The following is a 19,553-nucleotide window of genomic DNA, read 5'->3' on the forward strand; positions in this document are numbered from 1 at the left end:
GGGGGGTGGGGGGGGGGGGGGGGTCAACTTTTTTTTTTCCCTTTTCACTCGTCCTTTTTTTTATGTATAAAGTAATTTTCACCCTCCTCGACTGTAAGTATTGTGTAAGCACATTGTCATACCAAGTGTACAAACATTTTAAAAGATAATAAAAGAGGTTTTTTTTGTACACCCGTGCTGCAACTTTACCGTATGATGTAAGAAGTTCACTCGGGTGGCAAGTGTAACTCCAAGTCGTTTTTCACACACACGTGAAAATTTCTGAATGTAGTCGATCTGGCCTTTTGCACACAACTCAGGGAAGAGGAATATTCCCCCAACTGCGCACAGTGATGGTATGTAGGAGGACAATTCTCTGCTTCAGTGGGCAGCAAAAAGGGGCTAGGACAGAGGTATGCAAACCTTTGTGCTTAAGGGGTCACATTTGGTAGGTAATTTGCAGTTAAGGTTTAAAAAAAATAAAATATTTTGGGGATAATTACTATTATTTTGTTCATAATTCTAATGAATACAAAAATATTAAATATGTGAGCATTTTATCTTTTACAATAACGATTGCATGAGCTAAAGTCGTTTTAAAAATACATAACCAATTTTAGGAGTAAATGCCAAAATAATACAACATGTTCTAGGACTCAATGGAGTAACGAGGCAGTGAAAAAGGAGCTTGTGCTAATGAGAGTCCAGCCAGCGGTTCGGCCAAAGTCTGGAATCCATGTAAGGACCTTCGATTAAAGACATTAGCCCCTTTTCACTGTCAACATTTTCCCTGCATTTTTATAATTAGTTAAAAAAAATAGTGGTCTAAGTCAAAACATTTGTATCAAAATTTCAGGAAAACTGATGAACAACGTTCGCCCTCCTTACTTTCTGAGGCTACTATCAATCTCTGAGCATAACCTTCGGGATTTTTTTTTGCTGGAGATGAAGCCTGGTTTAACGGATGCAGCCATCTTGGAAATACTGTAGGATTTGGCTCAGTGTTGCACTGAAAATTGGAAAGTTCCACATCTATATATCGATCAAAAATCAAGGGTCATCCAGATTTGGTCATCCGCCCTTTCTCTATGCATAAAAAAAATTACAAAAATGGAGTTAGCCCACTCAAGTTCACAGTGGCTGGGACGGTTATAACGGTGAAACCATATAAAAGTGTACACTAAGAATCAATTTGGTATGTCCCTTGATCTTAAATAACACTCTCCCCCTCAGGGTTCTCTTTGGATAGGAAATGTTCTGATGCACTTAAATCCCTCAATATGGGGCAATGCAGTCCAAATACAGGATTTAGAAAGTCTGAGATTGCAGAATGCAGGCCAACATCTACATTTCCAATAAGGTCAGTGGAGCAAGTGAAGGAGAAGAGGGCGAACGAACGACAAGAACAAACACTGAAATATTCCACAGAGGCGCCAAGAAGCTTGACAGTTTAACCCTGACGCCTGCAATTAAAACTAAGTGACTCGGACTTAACTGGGCCTGTTGAATCGGCTGCAGGCGTACCCGTGTTACTTTTCTGGACACCTGCACATCATTACAAGAGCTATAGCAACAAGGGGAAGGAAATATATTTGGTAACTTACTGTCAAAGATTTTGTCCAAACAAAAAAATAGCAATCTGAAAATTCTTGGTACCAGGAAACCTGACCGCATCACACCGGTCCTAAGATTTCTGCACTGGCTTTCAGTGAGTTCAAGTCAAATCATGTTCTGAATGGCCTAAATATATTCAAGACGTTTTAATTGACCGTGAAACTCGCAAACCCCTCAAGTAGTCAGATGCCGCCTTATTGAATGTTCCCAAAACCAGAACTAAGCAGAGTGAAGCGGCATTGTGTTTTTTATGCATACACTACATTTAAATCTGGCCTGAAAACTTTGCTAACTCCTGTGGTTTCATAAATCACATATGTAATTACATTTTTTTGAAATCCAGCTTTAATTTTAAGCTCACAAATAAATAAATACTCCTACCCAAACTCCACGCAGATTTTAGCCCAGGCCCTCACAACTGTCAGGCAGATGTGTTAAGCAGTCATCCGCCGTGCCACCTACAAAAGATATGTATTTTTAAATGATCTTAGCCATGATCTTTTTACATGCAGAATCGATTTTGTAGGTCGACATTTGTTTCTAAAGTTTATGTCACACTCATGCTTAAAGATAACAAGAGCATTCACTTTTATTACAAATGATTTATTCATTGAACGAGACAAAACGGACACAGTTAAGATGAAATATGAACCCCTCCCCCTCGAAATTTAAAAAAAAAAAAAAAAAATAAAACATACATGACCTAAACCATCTGCGGTCATCACATAGTGTCACACACACAGACGTGTTGGAGGAAGGCGGGAGGATTTCAACTTAAAATGGTGGTAAAATAAATACAAAACGCGAGAAGGGAAGATGTTCTGTCTTCATGTAAATCCCTTTCGTCAGTCTTGATAACCTGAATCTCGCTGTGTGCTACTGCGAGGAAAACATTTGAGATATTTACAATCACAGCGAGGAAGAGCTCCAAATAACAGTGTCACTATCATCCACTAAATTCTTCATGTTTGCTCTTATTGAAGAAATACCAACAGAACAAAACAATAGAACATTTCAAACACAAATAAGGACATTTTAAGTGTTTTATGTCAACAATTATCTCCGTTATGCATGCATTCTAGTTTGGAGTCCTTAACTATTGTCACGTGTTATACCGTATCAGCCTCCTTTGTGAGAAATTCTAATCATCATTGACTATGACTTTCTTTCTGGCCACGTATAACTTAACAAACGGCCTCCTGTGGCTATGGCTGTGTAGACATTAGATGAGGAAAAGAAAAAAAGAAAAAGGCAATACCAAGACTAATTTGCATACTTCCAAATTAAATGTTGATTTCTGCATGAGAAACCACAAGGAGAGCAGAAAACAAGGAAAGGCACTTTTTGTTGTTGTTGTTGTTGAAATAGCATGTACAGTATGTAAACAAAAAACAATTTGGGGTGTCTAGCTCCTTTTTGTCACGGGCCATATCATAATTATGGTTTCCCTCTGTCGTAATGACTTTAAAAAAACATAATGTATAATCTCATTGTCATATCAAATATACACAATTGTCCCTGCATTTGTTATTATATTGTATAGATTTTTAACAACACATTCAATTAGAAATTATAAGTCATGGAAAATAGTGCCACGCAAATATTTTAGAATACCACTATTGTCCCGTTTATGTTAAGTAGGGGTTTGGTGTAAATAAATGATTCTAAAACCGGTTAAAGTGAATGAATAATTGCAATTTTGGTACAGATTTTTGGAAAGAACAAATCTATTTAGCAAGAAACATGACACGACACACTGTATTTCCTTCAATGGGCCACAGGAAATGATGTGGCTTGAGTTTGACACCCAGATTATTACAAATATTATGTACTGCATTGATTAAATATCACACAAATTTCCATTTTGACAAAATCGAATACTATAAATGAATGAATAGTCCACATTGACAGTTCCGATTGTAGACACACTGTGTGGTTCGTGGACATTATTATAGGTGATAACAAAAGGAAATAGTTCATAGAGCACCAGACTGAAAATCTCACTTTGTGGCTATAACACTATTTTTTCTGTTGGTTAAAAAGACTCATAAGCGTCCAAGGAAGGCAAAACAACTGCCGTGCTCCATTGTCATAGCGGTGCGAGTGGGCCTGCCTGTGCGGGTCGTGGGCGGGGACCGCGTCACACCACCGAGGCGCCCTGCGCGGGGCAGTTGAGAGCCGAGACCACGTCGGGCCTCTCGATGCGAGCCAGCGCCGAGCACAGCAGTCCCAGAGTGGAGCCTTCTTTCAGGGCCCAGTTGGAGAGGAGCGTGCGCGCGGGGGCCTCGCCGCGCCCAAACAGGTCCAGCTGTTCGGCCTCGTACCCCAGCGCCTGGCCCAGCTGCCGCCAGCCACGCCCCGCTCCTTCCTGCAGGAGACGCTCCACTTCTTCCTGTCTGTGGGGCGGCAGGTTGATGTATAGGCGGGTGTCCTGCTTGCTGTCCCTCTTTGTACCTGTGGGGAGGGACAACAAAACAACACGAGGCCATTACTCCAATGGCCTTTGTGCGAGAACAAGACTATTGTTTCAAATACGCTGGAGCCTACGCAGCCCAAGACAGGGCATGTGGGGGTTGTGTGTGTGGGGGGGGTATTGTAGCCTCAATATACATTTTCAAACTAAAGTGAGTACACGCCTCATATTTTTGTCAATATTCTATTGGGGCCCAATTTGGACATTTTCACTTAGGGGTGTGCTCCCTTTTGTTGCCAGTGGTTTAGACTTTAATGGCTGTATTTTGTGGGGACAGTAAATTTACACTATACACTTCCATGAAAATATATAATAAAATATTTACAACAATCTGAGGGGTGTTCTCACTTTTGTGAGTTACTGTAGTAGGGCCCAACCGATTAATCGGTCGGCTGATTTTATCGATATTATCCCTTTTCAAAATAATCATAATCAATTATGCCGATAAAAACACTGATATAGTCTTACTTTCTCACAAAACAGTAAAGGCTGTTCAGTGTTGGAGTCACTTAACATGATATTTTGAAATCTGAGAACATCATCTGGTTTTTATTTTGAACTTGAAGTCATCACTTCATGACAAAGAAAATAATGGAGTAGAATAAATGGGATTTAACGTTAAATGGCATCATGCATAATGTTTTGCCAGTAATTACACTCATTATATTGCTTATATACTGCAGAGATTGACTGACCCCCCCCAAAGTCCGTTTGGATGCCCCCCTCCTGCTGGATGCCCAGGGCCGCCGCCCAGTCTGCCCTGCCACCCGCCTGCCCTGCCAGCCTTTGCACCCCCGTGCCTGGGATAACTGGTTTTCATCTGTTTTCACTGCTGTGGGTTAGCAGTACGCAAACACTCATTTGAAACAACATTGAAATTTCAATACAGATCCCGAATTTGTTATTATTGCCAGATGAATTCCCACACCACCAAATAGGCATTTTAGAAGATTTTAAAGTGCATTTTAATGACATAATTCATGAACATGTAAGAGGTAGGTATATATAAAAGTTTCCAATGTGGCGCTGGTACAGATAAAGACTGTTTCGCATTGCATTTACGTTTTAGCAAATAAAGGCCCTTTGAAATGTCTATTATGACACCACAGCGTGTGAGTATTGGCCAATTTGTCTCAGTCTGGTCTATGTTTTCCAGTGCATTCTTTCAGGAAATAGACAGACCTTTAGCAAAAAAAAAAAAAAACAGAGAAAAAGTTTTGAAACCTCACTATAATTGTGTGCTTGTTGAGTGGCGTACCGCACCTTTGCAGGGCTGATTGTCTTGCAGACTCTGCGAGTCGAGGAAAACTCCGCTGTCACTTTGGAGCTTCTCTCCCTCCGGAGACGCTCCCAGCTCGGCCGCCCGCGCCTTGGACAGAGCCTGCTTCTGTTTACACGAACGCCAGCTGCGACGAGCCCAGGAAACAATTTCAGGTAAACTAGCCGCCGTTTTCTCTAGTATCCTTCTTATGCCCATAAAAGTACACGGGCCTACCACTGATGAGGACCCACCACTTGTAAGCGACGTAGACGAGCAGGCCCAGAACCACCGCTGCCAGCACCGACACGTAGGCCAGGATGTTGTTGCCGCCCTTCTCACCCTGGGGGGTGAACTTGGGCGTCCCCGGGGCAGGACTTCCTCCGCCTGCTGTCACCTCCTCCACACCGGACCAGCTCGGAGTGTCGCGGGAGAGAATGTGCAGCTTTTTATCTGACGGCAGAAGTGCAATTATCGTATCTGCATATACGGACGGACATGTATTGATGGAGGTCTTTCATTGGAAAAATAGCGCTCTGCAACATTGCAATTGTAAAAACATAAAAAAAAAAGAAACAGTTTTTGTAACACGATTGCATGCATCAATGCCCGTTGACATTTTGTTCCTTTTCGTATGTGCCTTGGCCACCGGAGGGCAGTATAATACAGACATACATAATACACAAAGTTTCAAAACTGACTGAGTAAACTGCAGTAATATTAGTTGTTGTTTTTTCACAGAGGATAAAGAATATATGCATGAGAGTATTGTCATATTATCTGTCTACGTGTGTTGCAGCACTGTCTGTATTTAAATATCCGTTGTTGGAAGGGTTATAACTACCGCAACATCAATGCTAGCTTTGTTCGCCTCTCAATAGCGTTTTGCATCGTGTGTTAGCATTAAGACAGCGGACCTTGCTAAGTTGTGTTTTGGTTGACGACACAATGAGGAATTCTCTTTGTTTTATGTTTAAACTGGCAATAAACAGCTTGAAAGAAGCACGTTGCCTCATTTTTTGAGAATTGTTCACTATCTGCTGCTAGTTATGAAGTTCGCTGCCACCATTTAGGGCTCATAGTCAAATTTTTGATCGCAAAAACAAAGAAAATCGGCTCCTATCGAAAAGGTTTTAAATCTGGTCACTTGTAAGAACCACTGTATTACAATGTACCACTGTATTAGTAATGGGGTTGTTTCTTTAACCAATCAAATTTCAAATTTTTCCTCACAGGGCCAGAGCGCAGGCTCTCAAAGACATTAGCGGTTTTCTGTCCTCTCATTGGATAGGCAGAGCAAAACTTGCTACAGACAACATTCGACTAAGAAAATCACTATCTGTGGCGATCTCCACACATTAATCCATTAAACAATCAGCCTCTCTGGTCAGTATAATGTATTTTATTTTATTTGTTTATGTTTTTGTATAAATATTTATTCTGACCTGCTCCGAGTAGTCGGGTAGGCCCCGACTGAAGGCCCAGGTACCAAACGCACGGTCTGTCTCTGATTATTAGCATCAGTCGTTGAACTGCCCTGGCGTTTTAAACCTTCCATTACCGCTTTTTATTTTATTTTTATTTTTTTATTTACCCCGGGCCTCTGTATCTCTCCCGTGGTTTGACTATTTTAGGCTCAAACGCCACCAACTACGGTGGTGACTGCTCTGAGGTCAAAGAGTCATGACATGTGTACAGATGACCTAACACCCGGAGAGCCGTTTGGAAGCCAGGAGACGAGCCGGTGGGCTCGCCCCCGATTTGGCCCTTTGAGCAGTTAACCTCTAACCAAGCACTGAACTCGTGCTGTTTTCTTCACTGCTGCTGATTCCTGGTTGGGAAGTTCCGTAGTTCTGGTGAGGTGTGGATTCAGATGTTGAACACATGTCTGTGTTTTTCCTCAGAAGTCCTCCCTCTACTTTGAGATTCTTTTTATCTCTTAGAGGCCGTTTACGTGACACTCGTTTCAACTGATCAAAACTGTCATTTTGGCTGTACTTTCGCACGACATCAGCGCTTTGGAGTGCACATGTGAAAACTGTTTTCAAAGTGGAAGTTTTCGAAAACAACGTCATTACCATTTCCGATTGAAAACGGTCATCTGCGTAAATGGAGGACATGGACGTGTGCGTAAAAAACGGTGAAGCATAGTCCAGGGGGGGGGGAAAGTATTCAAAATAGCTTTTGGAAAGAAAACTGGAGGACATCCAGTTGGTGGCCATGTGTGTTGTTGCTTTACAAAGCGACATCACCAGCTCCTGACATGCATGTTGTACGTTTTCAAATGACATCGGTTTGGCAACAACCTTGTTTCCAACAAGCGGTACACTTCGGTTCTGTCATTTCCATTGGAAACAGTCCTAAAACCCAAACTGTTCCTAAAAGTCCTTTTGTTGGGGTGCCTGCCCGCCTGCCTTCATGTTACAATTAGGGATGGGCATCATAATCGATTACTGTATTTTCACGACCATAAGGCGCACTTAAAAGTCTGACATTTTCTCCAAAATGGACGGTGCACCTTATGTGCGCACCGAGTTCCAAAATCTGTAAATGTTGTTGTGTGCCTTTGATGAGCGCTTGACTGAATGGGAGCATTGCCTGCCGACACGCTGCGTATATAGAGGAAAGGCGGACATGACTGAGGACAGCATGCGGACGCTAAAGGCACGGCCTCCGTAGGTATATAGCGCCTGTATGTGCATTGTGCAAAACAACGTCGGTTTGGCTAAGGACCCCCGAAAACGAAGAGACACACTTACGAAGCACAGTTTAAACTGCTAGCTGTCAATTACGCGGCGGAACATGGGAATCGAGCAGCCGCGAGAGAATTCAAGATGGTTCGCGAGTGGAGGAAGCGGGAAAACGCCGGCATCATTGCTGAACAGCCCCCCCGGCAACGAGACTGACTCCGACGAGTACGAGAGGGAACCCGGCATGATTGATGGAGAACTTGCCCAGCTGTTCATTTCGGATACAGAAGATGAGGAATTTGATGGATTTGTGGATGAGGATTGATCAAAAAGATAACGTGAGTATATTGTTGAATACGTCAATAAAGTAGAACCGAAGTCATTTTTGCTCCCGCTGCCTTTTTAAAAACATTGTTTTAGCGTGCATGCATGCTACCGTATGTTTTAAGCTAGCGTATGTTTTACCATGCTTGCGCCCAATAATACGGCGCGCCTTATGTATGTGTTAAATACAGAAATAGATCCCGTAACTGAGACTGCACCTTTTAATACGGTCGTGAAAATACGGTAAGTAATTGATTTTTAAGAGTTCAGTCAGTGGATAGTTGATTTGGAAAATGTACGAGTATTTCCTATCATTTATTGAGCCAAGGCACATTTCACATGAGAAAAATCCCACAGGACACCACCAAACAAAAATTCCACAAAAGTATATCTACTGAAATAATGATGATCTTGTCTCAATTTACTCACTAATCTATTGTTTCTTACTGTGTGCATGTCATGACTTATCCTGTTGGATGAAGTTAATGTACCTTCTCCCACCTAGTGAAAGTGCATTTCATTGTTCTGCCTGTCACAGTGCGTCACTAACATGGATAGTTGAACAAGAGATACATTATTTGTAGTAAATAAATACAACGTTTTAGACCAATGAAGTCAAATTGGACAGCTTGCCACGGCACCCCTGATGTTTTCTCACAGCAGACTGGTTGGAAAACACTGAGATAGACAGCAAGTTAGCTAGCATAGCTTTTCCAAGGTCATTGCACTGTAAACGCAAGGTCAGTTTTTCGTCATAATCGTTCCCTCCCCCTGTATTTTCCTCACAACTCACCCATGCAGAGTGTGTCAGAGTTGGGCATGCAGGCCCGGATCTCCACCTCGCTGTCCGTGCACTGGGTGCAGGTCTGGCACGGTTTGGTGTTAGCGTGCTCTTCGGAGAAAGTTCCCGGGACGCAGAGCCGGCACTGCGTGTCCCCCTTGGGGCCGCACTCCTGCGCCGCCCCCTCGCCACGCTTGCATTTGGAACAAGGCGCGCACAGGCCGTAGGCTCGGAAGTAGAAAAAGTCGCTGTCGCATTCGCATTGCGTGTCCTCAACGGCGGAGCACGTGGCCAACGTGGGGACGCCGTACGGGCACTGCGAGCACGGGAGGCAACGGCCGAGGTCTTCAGAGGAGGAGAAAGTTCCTGGGGGTGGGGGAGACGACGACACCGGCGGCGTTAGTCTGACATGTGCCTCTTGCACAGACAAAGACAACAATTAAAAAGGTCTTCTGTATTAGTGGGGGTAACACTAGAAGATAATTGCCTACCCTGTGGGCATGGTGTACATTTAGTATCATCTTTTCCACACTCCACCGCCACTTCGAAGCCCGCAGGACACACACGGCAACACTCGCCGGATTCGGTGAACTGTCCACTGGCGCAAGCGTCACCAAAGACAACCTACGAGGAAACAAAAAGTATTATTATCTCTGTCAAGGAGGTTATGGTGTGGCCTAGTTATTTAGCATTCAAAAACTAAAATAATGTCAATTTAACGTCAAATTCTTCATTAAAATCAGAGAATTTCGTTGCAGTCTGATGCAAAATAATCACTGTGCACATATGCACCATCCTGTTTTCATTGTCTGAATAGCACATACGTCCCGTCAAACTGATTTTCTCGAGAATATTTTTATGAACGCCTTCTGAATACAACAAAAACCAAAAAACAATCAATCGATGTAATTTGCCCTGGCAGATTTAAACAGTATTTTTCTAAAGCTGCTGCACCTCCCCATCAAAAATGATGATTCAGAATGATTAAGGGTCACCAACATGGTGACTCGCAGAACCACGAGTACCTGCGGACCTGTTCTAAAAATTGTTCACCGGCGATAAGACATTGTGATGTCCTAGGAATGTTATAGAAGTGATCATTTGAGAATGTATGTACAGTATGTATGTAAGTATGCATTATGTATTGTCATTTTAAAAAGCCTAAAAAAAAAACAATCAATGATAAATCAACCGGCATTAGGGCCTAGAAATGATGGCACAGTGGAACCTCGATTTAACGGACTTCAGATTTAACGGACAGAATATAGTCTCCAGTTGCAACTCAAAAGCAACACTTCCATGCACTAGCGATGTGAGTTTGGATCAACTTAAAAAGCTTTCAAACATTTTAAAGTTGTTGTTTTTTTATTTTTATTGACAATAATGTTGGACTGTACTGGGTGTATTTAGGCCATGAAAAAAGTACAAAACAATTATTTTGCATCGTCCTGGTGTTTTTAGGCCACGAAAAAAGTGCTTCAATTTAACGACAACCCCTCCCGCCTATTAGTCTGTTAAATCAAAATTCCAATGTATATCACACCTTTTTCTGTGCTCATCATTTTGGATTTTTCATATGCACTTTGGTGCCTTTGCTCCTTTTTTTGGCCGTACCCCACATGTTGGAAATGACACACTCATGCGCGATAAAAAAAAATGAGGGCAGTGGGTGACTGGAAAGGGTCCCCCCCCACCCCCTGTTTAATCTTTCCATCTGCCACGGTTTTGGCCCCCTTAAAGTGCTGGTAGCCCTTATCTACAAGTGGGTAATGGAGAGCCCAGTGTGAGTTATGGCATGAGGGATAGATCAGACATTCCTAACAGATTGTGCAGCGGGGTTTGGCGCCTGACAGCAGAGGCTGGCTTTAATCAGGTGGCTTTGGAGCGCTGCGACGAATAAGAGGGGGAGAAAGGGAAAAGGAGGAAGCAAGAAGAGCTTTGACACCTCCGGCTCATTGCGAATGAATGACAATGGCTGGACTTTGTGGGATTTCGCCAGAGAAAACGTGGGAGGTGGGGGAAGCATATCAAGGGGACACTTCCAGCCTGAGGCGAGGGTGTCGGTTGCACGCGGCTGCCCAGCATGCGAGTGTCTGTTTGAGAGCGAGACCTTTGAAGTCCCCAAGAGCCCTGCAGGTGTGTGGATGAGGCTCACTATTTCACTACTCCCCGTTCTCAAGGCATCTTAAACATGCACACATTTAAAGGCAGATTGGCCCACCGTGCCCCGGAGGGGCGGGTTGACGAGAGCAAACAGATGTCTAACAACTAACCTCAAGGGAGAAAAGTAACAGCCAAACAACCCGCTGATGTCTCTCTTTGTCTCTGAAGTCTGAAGAAACGCCAACAACATGCGTGAACCTGCAGCGCCTCAAACCCAAAGCCCCCTTTTCAAGTACTCACAAGCTGATATGACTGCAGAAAGCGTTTAGTATCCGGGGGTCGGCTGGATCCAAAAACAACACCCGGGCTGAGAGCCAACTTTTCAGAGGAGGCCGATGATATCTGAGCACCAGCCACAAAACCCAGATCAGACGTATTAGGGGAGTAGGGGCGGCGGCATCCGGCAGAAACCAGAAAGATGTTTGGATTTGCCGGACCAGGACCACGTTTGGAGCACAGAAAACAGATTGAACTCCTCTTAAATCTTAACTTTGATAAATATTTGGAGATGGCGATTCTGTTCGGGGGTCTGACACGTTTCACATCGCCTGAGTGAGTTTGGGCCCGCCTTGCAGGCCAGAATCAGCCCCGAGCTGCCAAAAACGCCTGGCGGTGCCCAGGCAAGTACACGATGAAATTTGGCATCCATCCACAGTGTGGGAACACTCATCTGTGCAGCAGAGTGGTGACTAAACCATTATCGACTTTCCGAATGGAATGACGGGTAATGTTTACCAGCAGGATTTTCCGACCATGGGATAAGCATAAAACATGTGTGCAAATGAGTCATTATGGGAAAATTCAAGTTGGGTAAAACTGGAACAAAATTACTACAATTTTACATTTTTGAAAAAACATTTACTTCCCCCGTCCCACCCATTTTCATTTCCATTCCGTTTCACAGCAGTACATTAGATTAGAGGCAATATTAAAAAAAAAAAAATTAAATTTAAAAAAAAAAAAAAAACTTTTTGTGGAACTCGAAGAGATTAATGGCATTTCCATTCATTTCAATGGGGAAAGATTAACAAGTGTGGTCTATGGAACAAACTAAACTTGTAAGTAAGTACCAATGTATGTAAATAATGCAGAAGACGACAGGAATACTGAGTTTGAAGAGATGAAAACCCTCTTACAGTATATCCTCCAGTCCAACCTCTAACGTCACGCAATGTCTGTTCTGGAACCTCAACCATCAATTTGTCCATAGATATAATGCATCAGTCCCACAGTTAAACTGTCACCATCATAAATCCTTTTTCGCTATGAAAGGATTGTGTTGGACTTTTGAAGTTTTTCCATCTCTCCAAGTTGACTAGTCTCTACAAAAAAAAAAAAAAAAAAAGATTAACATCAAGCGCTGAACTGCTATTAAATGTCCTGCTGTGACTTTCTGTGCACATTTGAAGGAGGCTTTAAGTGGCTGTGCACTCACTCAAGCACACTGGCGCTTATCTGCTGCCTTTAGGGCCAGAAAGTCAAGAGTTGGAAAAAGAAGCAAATGGGGGCCGCAGTTGCTTTTTTTTTTTTCTTCCATTAGTGTATGAAGAAGTTGCAATTTGAAGGGATTCATTCCCCACTGGGAATAGACGGACCACCGAGGTGGAGCGGCGCTTACAATGTGGGGGCTCTCTACTGCACGGCTGCCGGAGTCACTCAGTCAACACACACACACACACACACACGCTCACACACAGCCTTCACCCAAGCTTACCGAAATGTTTTCTGTCTGCTTTGAAGTGAGTCAAAGCTCTCTTTTTGAGCACACGTGATGGCCTGTCCGCAGTTAATCTAATCTGCGTGAAAATAAACACACAAAAGGATGCACTCTCGCTTGCCTCCACGTGGACACACTGACCCGTGAACTACAGTATGCTTAGGCTTGGGCGGGGGGTTAAAGTTGTGGAGCCCCCCCCCCCCCCCCAACCTCAGGCCGCCCTTCATGCAGATTACTGTCATAAATATATACAGGGAGCATAAGGGACAAATTAAAAGATGCTACATTGTGCAGAACTATGACAGTAAATCAAACAGGAGAGACTCATCATGAAAGAGTGGTGAAGTGCTTGAAATACACAATCCGCCCCCTTCCCCCCCTCCCCCGGTGGGGAATTCTGCTTAATGTAAATGTTGTGGTAACACACTAACTAACCGAGGCCCCGCACGCTTTATACGGGCTACAGTGTGGGAGAAAATAAGGATAATTGCTCCATTCCGGATATCCAGACCCCAGCGTTGCTGAGACCCTGAGAGTGAGGCCACATTTTCACAGCGAGATGCCCCAAGTAACAATAAGTGGACTCTATGAGCGGGGGCCGTTTACACCACGCTGCTTGTAATCGAAAACTGATTCCGAGTTCGTTGACGCGACCACAGCGCTCCTGGAATTAGCCATTTGAAAGCGGGTGTGCAGCGTACGGCCCGCGGGCCACATAGGGCCCACGCCGTTCTTTAATCCGGCCCACTGAGTATTTACATTATCAAAGGTCTTGTAAAATTTGCATTTATTGAGCCGTTTCTTTGTAATATTGATCAATCAAAATGTATTCATTTGTATGTACAATCTTTATCGCATTTTAAAATATGTTGTTTAACTGTACATAATAAAATAACATTTTACACATACATTTAACGTTTATATTTTATTACACACTGTTGTTAGTTAATTCATTATAAATAGGTTACTAAATTTAAAAAATGAGCACCAATTATTATTTTATTATTAAAATAAACTATTTAACATATTTTACATACACGTTTTAAGATTTTTTTACAAATGACCGCGCCCATCTGTTCCTTCTAAAAATCTGATTTGGCTCTCGATCACAAAAGTCTGTCCACCCAAAGAGTGAAAAAATTACAGGCAATTCTAAGAAATCCTCCATATACATTTATCTGCTGGTTTATTGACTCTAAACAATCTAATACATTGGCATTTAATCTTTTAGAACTGTTTACAAACATATATTCAAGTCCATTTTTTAACTTTATGTGCGATACATTTTAATTGGCCCATTATTTAAGTGCTTGTTTAATTCATTCAAGTGGCGTACAATAATATTAAATAGACTTTTTAGGAATAAAACCTCTGCCTCTTTTTTGATGTACATTGGACCTAGTATGCAATTGTATTTTAATGTTGCTCGTGATGGTGATTCTTGGAGGGCTACGTATTTTTTTGTGGTGGTACTTACAATACTTGGTGTAAAAAGTTTAAGAACTACTGTTCTACACGATACGAGTCCCAGGTTTGGAGATACTGGTACTTAAATATCTGGTTCTTTGTGTGTTGAGAAACACAAACTAAACAGCAGCGTGTAAATTGAATTTTCCTTGAAGAGATTATGATAAGTATAATACATTTGAACAATTGTAATTAAGAAGTGTAATTTTCAGTTTTTTTTTTTGTGTGTACCTGTTTTTCAGCCTATAAATAAATGATGTGATTTTGATATTTAAAAAATAAAAAAATAAAAAAATTGAAGGGTTCAGTCTGCGCGTGCGCATGGACGTTACAACATGACGAAAACAAATGGAAGAATTGGCAGAATACTTCACTAAAAGTTCTGTTTGTGCTTACAACGCTTCTTCTAAATATTTCACATTTTCACATCTTTCAGGTTCGTATTACTTACCAAAGTTGTCATTCACATATTTTCTGGCAAAACTTGGTCAAAAGATGTCTTATTGGTCTTTTTTTTTTGTGCAACAAGTTAGTACGCATGCGCATACAATTCTTTACAAACTGACACTGCCGACTACTGGCCTGGCATGCACATTATCCCCATAAAACGTTTTAAAAAATGACTTTATTTGTATTTTTTAAAAATTCTATTCTTTTATATTTAACCTTTATTAAACATATCACACTTTATTAAACTGTTAGTGATATGTTTAACCCCCCCACAAAAGTGTATTCACTGGGGTGTATGTCCAAACAAGACAACAAGCCCCAGGGGCTTTTTAGGGGAAGATGTCTGTGACATTCGGTCTCCATTGCACACAGAAATCAATTTCATAACAACAATAACGACACGTGATTCAATTCAATTCAATTATCCCCCCCCCCCCCCCCCCCCAAAAAAAAAAATCATTCATCATATGAGAGTAACGAGCAAAACGAATTTACAGACAGCTTTAATCTTAACTGTTGGCAATTGTGAAGGCTGGGGGTGGAAAATCAAGTGTCATGTGAGTGGAAAGCGGGGAAACGGGATTTCTTATTTTTCACAGATGATTACATTAACTCCAACAAAAAAAAAAAAAAAAAAAAAAAAGGAAACAAAAAGTTTTCCAGCATGAAAACTCCCCAGCAGGCTGTTAGTGGTGTGTGCGTGTGTGTCTCTCTGTGTGTGTGTGCAGGAAGTGTGCTCTGAGAGACTGAGAAACTTTTTTTAGTGCCATGAAGTTAACGGTTTTTGTCACTAGATGTAAAAAAAAGAAAACAAAAAAAAAAACATTGTGAATTAACTTTAAGTCACTTTTTATTTTTTTAAATTGTTTACTCTATTATTACTAGCTGAGTATAAACAATAATTGGAAACATAAAACAGAGGTAAAGCCCCGTGGTTTATTGTAAGCAGTTTTTCTTACTTTGAGAAGAATAAAGCCGCAGATGAGAAGTGGTGCCATCCTCCTCAACTTTTCGTGTGATGAACGATGAATAAAAAGTCAGCACCAGCAGAGTCTCATCTACAAAGGTGTCCAGAAAAGACATAAAGTTGTGAAAAAACGTCTGTTTTGCTTGGGAAAGGCGAAGAATTCGCTCATAGTCCAACACTCGTCTTGCCTTTCCAGACAGACAGTGATGCCTTCAAAGTCCCTCGGTCATTTCTTTACCATCCTTTTCAGCGATTGGCACAAAGTTTCTTTTGTTTCAACTCGCAGGATGCGGCGGCCGAGCATGTGTTCGTGTGTTTGTGTCTTTGTGTGTGTGTGTGTGTGTGTGTGTGTGTGTGTGCTCTCCTGCTGCTCCTTCACCGCAAAGGCGAGAAAAGCTGCTGCGCGCTCAGCTAAAACATTTTCCTCCTCCCATGCCTTCGGACATCAAACGGGCCCCCTGATTGGCTGCATCCCTGCAGGGGCGTGGTCTCTCCTAGAGTTACAGGACCTGTCTTTCATCGTTGTTTGCAGCACCAAATACGAGTGATACTTTATTTAATTCCCTGAACACACCGTGCAATTTTGCAACAAGAGTATAAAAGCGATGCGTGTCTTTCAATAGATAGATAGATAATGACGATGATGATAATAAAAAATATTTTAATTCTAATATATTTTATATAATATATTATTATTAATAATAATTATTATTATTATTAATATAAAGATATGAATATAACAACAATAATAATTACTATTATTATTATTACCATTTATATTTATATATTATAAATAAATTATTTAATATTTGATATAAAGCAATACTAAAACTAATCATTATAATCATTATTATTATTATTATTATATTCATATCTCTTATTTGAAAGGAAGCGCTCATAAACCAAAGCATACCACAACACGTTTCAAAGATAATAACAATGAATTTATTGATATGAAAATAACAGTTCATGTTCCAAAGTATACCACACCAAGTGTGAAAGAGAATAATGTATCGTCTAATTTATATTTGTTTCAAACCTTCATGATGTGTTTGTTATCTATCAGTATAAATAAATGGATGAATACACATATACACAATACAGCACATAACACCTGGAAATATAGAAGCTAGATAAAGTGCAAATTGAAGTATTCATCAGTAAACATGACGTGATTTATAAATATGAATATGTGTTACTTGATGGACATGCGTCACACATGTGTATCAAGTGTCCAAGTTGTAAAAGCCATGTGGGATTAAACGTCATTAAAGTGTGGGGATAGTCGCACCGGCCTGTGATCAGTTGTTATCAGCGACAAAAGAGAGCACGCCAACCAAACAGGATCCCCCTCGAGAAGACGTCCATGTTTGATCTCTGCAATTGAAAAGATTAGCAGGCCAACACTGGCTAAATGACACACCTTGTAAAGTGAAGTGAATGCATGGCGGGGGGAGGGGGGGGGGGGGGCCTCAGACATCAGAGGCAAACAAATGGGGAGAGCCCTCAGACACAATACTGCTTGCACTTCAAAGACGCAGGCCGGGAGACGTCGTTGCGACTCTGATAAAGCTCCAGCCATCTTTTGGGAGTCTTTTTGTTCCCTCATGCATGCGAGAGCCTGTGAAATTGTCATTTTGTCCAATTATGCTCCATGAAAAACAGAGTTGAAACCGTCTCAGAAATCACGTTACACCCGATGACACTTTTTGCGTGACTTTAATTACTGGGACTGAACTGTAAAAATCTTTATAACTATTCACTTTACTTGCTAACACAGTGGTCCTCAAACTTTTTACACCAAAAACCACCCCAAAAATGATTTAGCTCTCCAAGTATCGCCATAATGACCAACGTTTTAATACAGCAGTAGGCCCGAGTTCTCATCAAAAACGATACCGATGTATTGTACATTAAAGTAAAATATAACTGAGCTGTATTTAACAAAGTATTGTACTGGATTTAAAAAAAAAAGTTGAAGCCACATAACATATCATATAACATAACATACACCATTATGCACAGATTGAACATTTATTTCAGTGATTCATTGGCATACCACTAGAGGGAGCCTGGGTACATCTGGTACTTGTTCCACACTTAAAGAAACATTGGCGCACATATGAATGTTTTTATTTTTAAAAATATTTTTATTTATACTTTGTTTAGTCTTGTTGATCTTGTAATATACAGTATAGTATTCGTGTAATAATCAAATGATCTTGAGGCCGCAACTGTAAACTGTAAAGTATCTCGCTAACCTAACATGTTTGCTTTCAAACATGAAATACTTAAGCCTGAAATACTCAACTGATATCATTATTTTATTTGATCGATTCATTCATTTCAAGACTGTTGTTTTCTATTTCTTTTATTTATTTTCTGTGTTGTGTTACATGAGTTCCATATTTGAACTAAAGTAGGCTACATGATTTTATTCTATTCCATTTTATGAGATTCATTACTACACACAAAAGTGTTTATTTATTTTATTTGCATTACTTTATAAGGGCCACGTGTTTGAAAAAAAAATATTTTATTTTGTCAGAGGGCTTTAGGAATTATATTCTAAGAAAATTATGTGGTTGATTTATGTTCTGTGTTATTATCTAAAGGCTATGTTATGTTATTTTGTTTTTATTTTATTTATGTTTAGGATGTATTTCTCTATTTGATCTGTATTACTTTATATTGGCTTTGTTGTTACAATCGAGGATTTCTATTTAAGTATTTATAAAATACAAAATTCATTGAAATTTGTAAATCAGAGTTCCTTTACAGAAAAGAGTTGCAAATACAACCAATTGAAATAATTTATCAGCATACTGTATACATTTAGAACTTTAGGGTAACTAAAAGCTTGGAAAGAAGAACAAATCCTTGCTCTGTACAGGTAGAGAACAGTGAGCGATAAGTTGAGGTAGACAATTGACGGTGGGTTCGGATTTGGGGTCGTAGACAGAGGCTGTTTTGAGGACTGTGGTTGTTCTTTGCAGGAATTGAACAGCACCAAAATTGCAGCATTTTGCAACGTGCACCCCCCTCGGCGCACCCTCGGGTCTGGAGGGGTTGAGCGAGGGGGTTAGGACTCGGAGACGCTGCCGGTAAGCGAGGGCAAGGTGTCGACCCCTCCCACCATTCTCAAAGGCGATTGTAGCCCTCTTCACCCTCCTACTCCACTTCCCTTATTCACTGTTCTCTGGTCTGTATTTGACTGGGGGTAGGGGTGGCACAGGTCAGTTTTATCATCGCCCCCACCACATCCCCACTCAATTGTACCCCAGAGGTGTTTACGGGGAGGCCAACAGGATGTTCGGCCCACCAGGAGATCAAAGTGTCCTCCTGAAGTAAAATGTGATGTTGCTCACTAGTGACCTTTTCAACTGCGACGGGCCGAACATCACAGACGCATGCAAGGCCCGGATTACGTCGGAGAAAGATCTATGCGGCGGCCTCCTTCCTTCACAAGAGAATCATTGTCTCGTTCCTCAGTGATAAGGATGCGTACACTGGAACCTCTGAAGATGAATTTAACCGATATTATCTACTCCAGGGCCAAACTGTAGCCATCATTAGGTATTTTTCAAGCAAATTCATTTTTTCTTACCCTATAAAGCAGGGGTGTCAAACTAATTTTTGTCGTGGGCCACATTGTAGGTATGGATAACTA

General features: G+C 41.3%; 1 protein-coding gene across 2 annotated transcripts; it reads right to left on the reverse strand.

The window, feature by feature from the left end:
- Positions 1-2,180: 2,180 nt before the first annotated feature.
- Positions 2,181-16,258, reverse strand: nradd (neurotrophin receptor associated death domain). Of its 2 annotated transcripts, XM_061674898.1 has the most exons (7): positions 16,072-16,258; positions 15,876-15,974; positions 9,611-9,743; positions 9,132-9,485; positions 5,579-5,777; positions 5,330-5,472; positions 2,181-4,047 (listed from the first exon to the last, which is right to left on the reverse strand). In XM_061674898.1, the coding sequence occupies exons 2-7, from the start codon at positions 15,912-15,914 to the stop codon at positions 3,734-3,736; spliced, it is 1,182 nt and encodes a 393-aa protein (XP_061530882.1). In that variant the 5' UTR covers positions 15,915-15,974; positions 16,072-16,258; the 3' UTR covers positions 2,181-3,733. The 2 variants fall into 2 exon arrangements, with proteins under 2 accessions (XP_061530882.1, XP_061530881.1); XM_061674897.1 differs by having other exon boundaries at positions 15,876-16,258.
- Positions 16,259-19,553: the final 3,295 nt, after the last annotated feature.

The sequence above is a fragment of the Phycodurus eques genome, chromosome 4 (assembly GCF_024500275.1).
Source record: "Phycodurus eques isolate BA_2022a chromosome 4, UOR_Pequ_1.1, whole genome shotgun sequence".
Taxonomy (NCBI): domain Eukaryota; kingdom Metazoa; phylum Chordata; class Actinopteri; order Syngnathiformes; family Syngnathidae; genus Phycodurus; species Phycodurus eques.